The sequence below is a fragment of the Osmia bicornis genome, unplaced genomic scaffold (genome assembly GCF_907164935.1).
Source record: "Osmia bicornis bicornis unplaced genomic scaffold, iOsmBic2.1, whole genome shotgun sequence".
Classification (NCBI taxonomy): domain Eukaryota; kingdom Metazoa; phylum Arthropoda; class Insecta; order Hymenoptera; family Megachilidae; genus Osmia; species Osmia bicornis.
In genome coordinates, this window is record NW_025791066.1 from 33,454 (window position 1) to 44,775 (window position 11,322).

The following is an 11,322-nucleotide window of genomic DNA, read 5'->3' on the forward strand; positions in this document are numbered from 1 at the left end:
TGAATACATGAAGGCTTTGTATTTACTGACTCGCACGTGTTCGCTGGCCAAGTATCTTTATACGCATGCAGGGTTTCGAGTTCTTGCAAACCTTTTAATTTCATGCCGATTCCGAGTTGTTACAACATGTAAGATATCCGGCAGATTAATCTCAGATTGTGTTGGCGGTTTTCATTGTTAGAAATGGAGGGAGATGTTTCCCCTGTTTGCTTCATAAGCGTATCAGCGCAGCGTTTTCGTTATTCAAAATGAACTTCACAAACAACCAATTCCTTGCTCTGCAGGCGTTCATCGCCTCTCAGCGTAAGTAGTTTTTTCAATAATTACTTTTAGCGCGTAAATTTTATTTATTTTTAATTCGTTTTTGTTAACAGCCGCTACCTTAAGGAGTTTAGGATTTGTAAGGAAGAAAGACCTCCGAAATGTTCGACGGGAGCGGGCGGAGAGGCGACGGAACGCTGAAAAGATATGGGCGGACGCCGCATTTGATTTGCGGCAATTGTTCCGCGAGGAGCTTGATGTGAGTTACTTGCACGTTTTTGTTTTATTTGATTTTTTTACTATGTATTAATGTATGTTTTATTTTATCTGTTATAGCCGGATTGGTGATAGGAGGAAAAATTAAAAAAAATATGAATAATAATAATAATAAAGTACAAGTATATCCAATATTAATGTAATTTATTTTTTGTCGCACCCTTTCCCATACTTCCTTTAATAAAATATATATAGTAAAGATGAAATCAAAGTATTTTTTTGCCACGCCCTTCCCCACGCATGGAAAACATTCCAAGATCAACAACAAATTATAAATAAAAAATTAATTAGAAACACATTATGTAGTGGACCGAATTGTGAATCTAAACCATTCTCGAGTCAACTTGAACACACAAAAAAATTTCATCAAAATCGGTTCAGCCGTTTAGGAGGAGTTCAGTCACATACAGACGCACAGAAGAAATATAAGGATATGAAGTATGATTATTGGGAAGGGTTGGGCAAAATAAATTACATTAATAACTATTATATACTTTTTTATTTTCATATTACATTAATGGAGTATGGGGAAGGGTGTGGTACAGAATAAATTACACTAATAACGGTTATAGATATTTTATATTTTAAGTTAAATAATATATAATATAATAAGTAAAAAACAAAAAAATATAAATGTAGGCGGCTACCACCAGTCCGGCTATAACAGATAAAATATACATTAATACGCAGTAAAAATCTAATAAATCAAAATAAAATCGGACAGGCAACTTACATCGATTTCTTCTCCGAACAAATATCGGAGGTCGAACAGATCGACCTCCGTCCAAGTAGCCGCCCACCGCGCTTCATACTCGCGCCGCCACTCCTGCCGCTCGCGGCACTTTGCAGGCAGTCGCGCGGCATCCTCCGCCGGCGCAATTTCGAAGACCGGCATAACTATGGCTGTTAAGACGAAAACAATTAGTTAAAAATAAATAAAATTTGGGTAATTGTTGAAGATTACTTACGATAATGTTTGACAATCGCCAAGAATGCTAAAGATTCTAACCTTGGGACCGTCATCGTTGAACAGAAAATAATGAATAAAACGAACACGCTTGGGTTTATAAAGCACTGTGAAAACATCTCCCTCCAAACTCTAAGACCTGAGATAAGTAAAAACTCCAGTCTCTTTCTCTCTCTCATGAAGTTGCAAGGTTTGCATGAACTCGAAACCCTACAGGCTTATAAAGATACTTGGAAATTAATATTTTACTCGTGGAGTAAAGAATAAATTATGTTTTTAGGAATAATTATTTATTTTATAATGCCCCCAAGGCAATGTTCTTGTGGATTGTGGAATTATGAATCGTTTATCATCGTAAGGACTAAGCACCTTCTTTTCTTCACATATAGAATATACATTGTGCAATTTTGAACGAATACATCTCTGTTCACGATGCACTTCTAAACGTTCATACAAGCAACGTATATAATCATCGAAGGAAATAGTTTTCCTAACTACGTTACTTTTGACACCCTTCACTTTTTTCGTGTCCCGTTTGCCCTCTACGCGCAAAGCATACATTTTCGACCGAAGTCCGACAAACTCAGTCATTATACACCCATTATTTTCATCCTTCATTAATCCCGGTACTTTTTTATTTACTCGTGGCATACTGTAAACATTGTCCTCGGTATAGTCGCTCGTGTCAAACCGATGTATATCGCGTTTCATTACATCGTATATGTCATCACATTCCAGTTCGTATATAAGACTGTCTGTGTCTGTGTATAATATTTTACAAAGATGTTTAAATTTCGGCCAAATATAATCATGATGGAATTCGTACAAACATGTTTTTGATATATCCAGAATACACATACCAACATAAATGGGTTTTGCAAATTTAATTTCCAACTTTCACATCTCTATTGTGACCAAATATTCCGAAAATATTGATCTGCTATGAAAATTTGGTTTAGATATCAGGGCCTCGGCCCCGTATCTACCTTCCCATTTTGTAACTAATTTAACGTCTACATGATTTCTAACGTTCTCCATAGTTTTGCCAAAGACTGCATTATTCATTAATTTAAATAAATTCTTTTCAAAATCATTTTTAGCCGCAGTTCTAAGTTGCGTGTTTAAATGAATGTATTCGCGAAGCCATGGAGATTGTTTAAATTCTAAAACGCGATGAATTATAGAAACTTTTAAACCATGATTTAAGCTTGTTGAAGATTGCGGTAATGGATGATGTAACGTTGCTTATCCTGAACTGTAGCGAGTAGTTTCTCGTGTTTGGCATTAGGAGGCTTCTCGCGTATTGGACAAAAAGGTAAATCTGCATGCTTATCGTGTAATTCTAGCGGGTATTTCAAATCGACTTCCAAAATATATCCAATGTCCGAATTTTCGGATATCGCATGAATGTTAAAAGTTTTAATTTCATTATCGTCTAACCACTTAAACTCGCCGTAAGGTAGATACTGCGACATTGCCCATCCATACAAATTATTAACGTCGAAATAAACTAAATATCGCGATGGTTCTTCGGAATTGTATGAATCCATGTATTTATTATTGGCCTTTGCGTATCGATTAGAACATTGACTTAAACCACCACGTATGCCGCGCTCTATGAAAAGTAGCATATCGATATCCGTCAATAATTCTAATTCGATACGCGTGTGCTTCAGCATTGCATCCCACGTAAAACCGGGTAAAGTATAGTAATATGCAGGATCCAATTTGTAACTTCTCAAACAGCTGCCACGAAAATTTTCAAAAATGTCGGCCAATAATAAAACGTCTGTTTTTAGATATAAATCGCTGTATTCGCCAAGTGTTTTTATATTAAAACTGTGCCAGACTTTTATCGCGTGGTCATAATCCTGCTGTGAAACGGCACAGTCGCTTAGTTGATTATAAAATTTGTCACATGTCGGCAATGTCGTCTCGCTCAGTTTCATGTAGTCGGTAACATAATCGTATGGAAAGATGCCTTTTCGTGTAAGCAAATCGAATCTTATCTCGTTCAAAAAATTAAATTGTGACCGTAAAATCGTCATATCGTCTTTCCCTAGATATGAACTCAATTTATCTAAACTTGAATTTAAAAATTTGAATGAATCTATAAATCGAAGCGAAATTTTGTAACGTTTTAGATTCGTTGAAAATGAAATATATTTTTCTTTTGTAATTGGCAAGACTGATGTCGAGCCTTCGATAATCGTTACCAATTCTTTTATTACAAAATGGGCATCGTATCCCGATAAGTTATGAAACACTATCGGTATAAAACGTTTATTTTTATAATTTAAATTACACCCCTGATGAGCAGGTCCTCGGTAACGACCAGTGAAATGGCAATGATCTCGAACTTTTGTTTCGTCGATGTCGAACGGTTTTTCGCAAATATAACAATGCGTTGCATTCATATAATTTTCTCTTTCATCACCCGTCAAATTTGTCATGGGCACAATCGTATTAAATAATGGTGCAATTTTTCTTACAAGGCTCTCAAGTTCATTCACGAACCATTCAGCACAGTCAGGACCCCGATACGCGCGATACTCGCACACCGATGCGTTGTATGAACAGTGAAAATAATATCCCACACTGTATGCTTCGTGTTGCTGGTATGCATTGCAGTGTCCTTGATTGCTGTTAACCTTCTTAAGCATGCATTCGAAATCGGCGTACACGATGAATGGATGACGTTCTCGGTGACAAAAATTATCAAACTTTATTATTTTATCTTCACTCGATGGTAGAATGACTGCGCAATCGTTCATCTTCATGCAGTCCTTCGTATGTTTCAATAACTTTTCTTCCGCATAAAAGTAGTGAAGGCATCTGCATATAAACAAAGTAACTGCATTAGTACAAAAAGAACAAACGCATACACTAACATAGATCGTAATGGCATGATACAAACCTGTCACAAATATAAGTTTTACTCTTATGTGCACTCAGCTGGTTTGAAACAAGCCGGGAAAGATTTTTAATCCATGCAAAGTGACGCACATTACGGTTGGGCGTTTCAAGCATCAGCAGGTTAACGTGACGAAATCTTTTGTTGGTGGTGAGTTGGAGCGGAGCACACCTTTTCACATTCAAGTCCCAAAAATAAACGTTTATCGAAACATCGTTTTGGCGCTCAAATTTTGGTATTTGATTAAGGGTTATTGGAAATGCGATGCCCTCCAAATTTAAAACGGTGTCATAGTTGGGATACGATGATGGTCGATTTGCATTCACATGGACGGGATATAATGCTGCAACTATCGATCTGACAAAACACGTATCATCGTCAACTGTCACATTTACTACCGCTCTTTTGTCCTTGATTGTTTTTGGTATGTCTGTGTAACAACCAGCATGCATCGGATTGCATTTATTGATATTTAACATCAAATGCAGAATTTTCGATATTGCCCAACCACTGTCCCGTTCCTGAAATTCTTCCATCAGTGTTAAAGTTGAGTTCACAACGTATTTGTCATACCAATCGTTCAAGTTTGATGTAGAAAATAATTGTTTATTTCTTACACCGAAACTTTTCACATCAGTTTTATTATTAGCGGTAAACTCCCCATACAACACCGTATTCACTTTTATGCATGAATGATTTAGGAAAACTTCCGCTAGACGTTGGAATACTATTTTTCTAGCATCTTCCAAAAAGTTTCGTGGTTCAATATGCTCGGTGTTGATTATAATTCCTGTAGTTATCCAGTTATGGAAAGCTGATTCTACATTCTCCCAGATAAGAGATGATGATGCACGTGATTCAGCATCTGTTCTCCTTTGACCTTCGCCTATTTTTACAGATCCGTGTAACTCTGCTCTTAACGATTTAAATCTCGCTATCCTGGCTGTTAAACTATTTTTCAAACCAGTTGATAAGTCCTTTTCGAGTTGCAATCGCTCTATCATTAAATCAATGCATTGATTGCATTGCACCAGACATGCGTTTCGGTCGTCGTTACTACTTATGACTGCAATACGTTGTGTCAAAAGTTGTTCTATACAAGCAAGTTCGTTTAGTAATATTGCCTTTTGACCACTAGGATGATCATTGTCACGATACAATATCCTACGCAAGGCGTCGATTCTTTCTTTGTATGCTTCTATATCTCGCCATCCTTCGACTGATAAATCGTCTCCCATTTGTAATCGTTCGTCTATCAATTCGATGCACTTGTCACATTGCATCAAGCAATCACAACGCTCATCTTCAGTATTGATGTTTACCGCCCGCTGCGCCAATAATTCGGTGATGCGTTCGAGTTGTTGCAGTAACATGGCCTCCATTTCTCTTTTCCACAAACGCGTTAAGTAGCCTTGCACTTCTAATTGTCAAACTACATATGACACACATTGCAAAATTTTCTCCCATTTTATTAAAGTGGGGCTGTCATTGACGAAAGTGTTTAATTGCTGTTCACTCTGCAGCGTCAACAAAAAACCGCATTTCCAAAACGTAGAAAAATTCGTTCAAGGTCATGAGCAAAACCTCCACCTTCTATAGTCGCGAATTGCAGCGTCAGATTTGCTGCGCCAACAAAAAATCTCATTTTCAAGACGTAGAAAAGTGGCTGGGGCCTTGTGTCGTCTTCCGATAAGACAAAAATAGTTCAAGGTCATGGGGGGGGGGTATCATATTTTTGCTGATGGTGTCAACTTTCAGTTCAAGGTCGGGGGGGGGGATATTTCTCCTGTGGGGATAGCTATGGGGTGGGGGTTGTCATAGGGTGGGTATTTCAACTGAGGGGGTGGTTAAAGGGCGGGGGTTGTCATAGGGTGGGTATTTCTGCTGAGGGGGTGGTTATGGGGTGGGTATTTGTGCTGAGGGGGTGGTTATAGGGCGGGGGTTGTCATAGGGTGGGTATTTCTGCTGAGGGGGTGGTTATAGGGCGGGGGTTGTCATAGGGTGGGTATTTCTGCTGAGGGGGTGGTTATAGGGCGGGGGTTGTCACAGGGTGGTTATTTTTGCTGAAGGCGGTGGTTATGGGGGGGGGATCATATTTCTGCTGACGGTGGTGTCAAATTTCAGTTCAAGGTCATAGGGTGGGGAGAGGGGTGGATGTTGTCGGGGTGGGGGGTATCATATTTCTGCTGACTGTGTGGTGTCAAATTACAAAAAATGCTGACGCCAGTGATTTAGAATCCGCATATAACAACTACTCCCTTCGTTAAGGACCCGCTGACTGCGCTGAAGTTCAACAGGACGACGGCGTTGAAACTCCTCTTCAACTGTGAGAGACGCCTATCCTCGGACGCCAAGCTGAAAGAGCAGTACCGAAATTTTATGACGGAGTACCTGACCTTGCAGCATATGCAGCGGGCACCCGAAGGAACGGAGACTGGGCCAGCGTATTACCTACCGCACCACGCCGTACGCAAGCGCCACGATCCTTCTGCCAAGATACGGGTCGTTTTTAATGCATCCTTTTGTACAGCCACAGGTCAAGCGCTCAATGACTGCCTTGTCACTGGTCAGAAGCTCCAGGCTGACCTATGGATGGTATTGACCCGCTGGCGACTTTTTCGGATAGTATTCACCACGGACATTGTTAAGATGTTCAGACAGATCCGAGTCCATCCTGAGGATGCTAGATGGCAAAGCATACTCTGGCGCGACACTCCCGACGATCGAGTGCAGGACCTCCGGCTCACGACGGTGACGTATGGTACGGCGTGCGCGCCTTTCCTAGCGTTACGGGTACTTGCTCAGCTGGCGAACGACGAGCACCGCCGGTTTCCCCGAGGTGCATCGGTGGTGCGTCGACATACCTACGTCGACGATATTCTCACCGGGGCGGATGATGTCGACGAGACCCTGGCTTTGAAAAGAGAAGTGGTGGCCATTTTCAAAGCTGGTGGTTTCGAATTAAGCAAATGGGCATCTAACATACCGGAGATTCAAGAAACCGACTCTTCTGATACGCGCCTGTTTCAGGAATGGTCCGGCATCAGTACACTAGGCGTGAACTGGAATCCTAGCGATGACGCCTTCTCTCTACGAGTCGCAGCTGCTGAGGTGGTGAGGGAGCGTACCACCAAGAGGTCCATCCTTTCTGAAATTGCTGGCCTCTTTGACCCGCTGGGCTGGGCGGCGCCGGTCTTAGTGGTGGCCAAGGTTCTAATGCAGGACCTCTGGATGCTTGGAGCAGATTGGGACCAGCAACTATCAGAAAACGTCTGCACTACGTGGCAGCGCTTCCGAGGTTCCTTGGCGCGACTGGACGCCCTGAAAATCCCACGCTGGACGTTTGCTTCATCAGAGCCCTCCACCCAGATGGAACTTCATGGGTTTTGTGACGCCTCGCTGCGAACTTATGCGGCGGCAGTGTACCTGCGGGTCAAAAACAAAGGGTCGGTAAGGACCTCGCTTTTGGTCGTAAAAACTAAGGTGGCCCCGGTAAAGACTATAACAATCCCGAAGTTGGAACTGTGTGGAGCCACCTAGCTGTCTAAATTATTGGTTCGGGTCAAGGAAGGCCTTAATATGTCTGCCCCGATCATTGCGTGGACGGATTCTAGTGTAACTTTACACTGGATCCGCGGCCATGCATCTCAATGGAAACCCTTCGTCGCCCATCGAGTCTCCGATATCCAGGACGCGATACCGGCGGACAACTGGCGGCACATCCGTCCTTCAGACAATCCAGCGGACTTGGCAACCCGAGGAATGAGCCCAGCCGAGCTCATCGACTCCGATTTGTGGTGGCACGGGCCGAAATGGCTGACTGACCAGCCTCAATTCTGGCCGGCGACCTTTCCGGAGTCCAACGAGGGTATAGAGGCAGAGAGAAGAGGAGCCATGACACACGTCGTTGAAGGGAAACCTGAAGAAGACTTCCTGTCGCGCTTCTCCTCCCTCTCGCGCCTTTTATCTGTTATTGCTCAGTGTTTCAGGTTTGCCAGCCTAAGCCGAGGGCAGCCTTCCGAGAGGGGTTTTGTTAAAGCAGCGGAGCGCAATCACGCCTTCCGAGCAGTTTTGAGATTCTCCCAACACACCACTTTCCTGGAGGAGATTGAACAACTGCAACGGCATGGCGAGCTACGCAAAACTTCACCCCTTTCTTCGTGTCGACCTTTCTTGGACGACCAGGGCTTATTGAGGCTAGGAGGGCGCTTAGAAAACGCGGCTCTGCCGTTCAATGAAAAACACCCTTACCTTGTGGCGAAGAGATGTCCGTTGGCCAAGCTTCTGGTACGAGACGCACATCACCGCACGCTGCATGGAGGTCCACAGCTCACCCGCAGTTATTTAATGCGGAGAGTCTGGATCGTTCGAGGCCGCTCCTTGGTTCGATCCGAAATCGCAGCCTGCGTAACGTGCGCCCGGTTCAGCGGACGTAGAGCTGGACAACTGATGGGACAGCTTCCACAGGAGCGCACTGCAGCACAAAGAGCCTTTCTAACAACCGGCGTAGATTATGCGGGCTCGATTAAGCTACGTACCTCGCCGGGGCGTGGCCACAAAGCTTACAAGGGCTACATTGCCCTCTTCGTGTGCCTATCTACCAGGGCAATACATTTGGAAGCGGTGTCGGACCTAACCTCAGCTTCCTTTCTAGCAGCCTTCCGTCGATTTGTGGGCAGGCGAGGACGTTGTGCCACCCTGTTTAGCGACAATGGCACTGTATTCCAGGGAGCTGACAGAGAGCTACGCACTATGTTCCGCCAGTCTACTTCATTCTACCAGGAGGCAGCCGCGTCACTGGCATTAGAAGGCACCTGCTGGCAGTTTATCCCCCCTTATGCGCCGCATTTTGGTGGCCTGTGGGAGGCAGGAGTAAAATCCGTAAAGTACCATTTACGAAGAGTGATCGGTGATTCCACACTTACCTTCGAGGAACTGACAACTCTCCTCTGTCAGATAGAGGCGTGCCTCAACTCGAGGCCACTTTACGCATTATCTGAAGATCCTTCTGAGCTGGCCGCCTTGACACCGGGTCACTTCTTGATAGGGGAACCAACCACTGTCCCCCCAGAGCCAGAAGAACCCTGCACTGCACTTCACACACGCTGGCGGTTAATCTCACAAATGCGAGCACAATTCTGGAAAAGATGGAGACGCGAATACTTACAGCATCTCCAACAGTTTCCGAAATGGCGTCGTTACCGGGAGAACTTAGAAATCGGCAGCCTAGCGCTTATACGGGACGACTTACAACCACCAGCAAAATGGTCGATGGGACGCGTCACAGAGCTACACCCTGGACCTGATGGACGCGTTAGAGTGGTAACTCTACGCACCGAAAAGGGCACTATTAAGAGGCCGATCGTAAAGTTGTGCCCTCTACCAGTATCGCCAACCGACGCCTCTTAGCATCGATATCAGCTAAGACATTATAACCTTAGTTTCTTTTATTTGCAAACTATGACCGGAATTTTCCGCGTAACGAAAATCAAATGCTTACGCATCTTATTTCCTCGCTTTATTTGGACCGGTCTAGTTTGCTATCTTAACTTTATATTTACTTTATATTACTTTATATTCACTCTTTATTTACTTTGTTTGATTTGATCGCTTTATATCCCACTCATTATTAATTACCTTATCCTAGTAACTAGCGTGTAAGCACTTATGGTTTGTACTTGTAAAACTTTAGAGGTTATTTACCTTGATTCACGTCAACTATTCTTCGTATCACCGAAGAAGGCGGGCGGTATGTTCAAGCGAACTGTTTCAAGAATACCTCTCGCGACTAACTTCTATTATATTGCTATTCCTCTCTTCTCGGCGCCCGTCTCTCTCACTCCGTTGGCCAGAGGTGTGGGGCGAGAACGCCGGGGGAGAGAGGGAGAGGTACGAACCTTTTGTCGCGCTACGACGTTACTCTCTCGTTTCCAGGAAATTCTCGCGAGCAGTTTTCGGAGAATCTGGATCTGTAAAACCCCTTTTTTCGGCGCTTTGCTCGAACCGAGTGCTTCGGCGAATCGCAATAACGCGAATTTATTGGAGTGAATCGAGGATTAAGACTAAACTTTTGTTTCTTTTATTTTTACGTCTACGTGTTAATTTTATTGAATACAACGAGTTTTTGTTAAAATTACGCAACACGTTGTCGTGGAGTTCATTGCCTCCGCCTTTTCCATAATCCCACGCTTCGGTAATCGCGATCCGGCACCTCGCTCATTTCCTAAAGATTTCCAATCATGGAAAATACGCCGCGACGAAATTTGACGGAACATTGTTAAATAAGGAAAACGTGATGTGCGTGTTACGCGGCATATCGACATCGTGTTTCCGGTGTTCGGGGTGTTAATTATAAACAATGGACATTATTTAAGTATAATTTTCGTAAATTGGAAACGATTCGCAGTGAAATTCCGCGTTTTTTGGAGCCATAGCTCCAAAACTACGCATCTGATCAAAAAATCTCATAGAACATAAATAGTAACAAATATAATTTTGTACAAAAAAGGTCTCTTAACATTTTGCAATAGCTCGCACCGTATCCGAGATATTTGCAGATTTACATCGAGGAAAGGGGCGTCACGCACATATTCCGAGATATTTCTACTTCTTCTTGTTCTTCTTCTGCACAGCTGCGCTAGAAGTGGCATTTGGAGCTCGGAATAGTGAATACAGCTTAGAATAGTGCAGAGTTACGTCAATGCAAGGGGCCACAGTGTTTCTTCATCCTTATAATGTTGGTACGGCTTCGGAACTTTTAAATATCTCGATATATCTCGAAAACTACGCGTCTGATCAAAAAATGTCATACAACATAAATAGTAGGAAATTAAATTTCCTACAAAAAAGGTCTGTTAACATGTTGCCATAGCTCGCACCGTTTCCGAGATATTTGCAGATTTAC

General features: G+C 43.1%; 2 protein-coding genes across 2 annotated transcripts; both read left to right on the forward strand.

The window, feature by feature from the left end:
* The first annotated feature begins 248 nt into the window (after positions 1-248).
* On the forward strand, positions 249-7,958 carry LOC123988661. Its single transcript, XM_046289413.1, has 3 exons — positions 249-303; positions 375-520; positions 6,687-7,958. The coding sequence occupies exons 1-3, from the start codon at positions 249-251 to the stop codon at positions 7,956-7,958; spliced, it is 1,473 nt and encodes a 490-aa protein (XP_046145369.1).
* A 39-nt stretch (positions 7,959-7,997) lies between these two features.
* On the forward strand, positions 7,998-9,827 carry LOC123988662. The gene has a single exon (XM_046289414.1). The coding sequence runs from the start codon at positions 7,998-8,000 to the stop codon at positions 9,825-9,827; it is 1,830 nt and encodes a 609-aa protein (XP_046145370.1).
* The last annotated feature ends 1,495 nt before the right edge of the window (positions 9,828-11,322 follow it).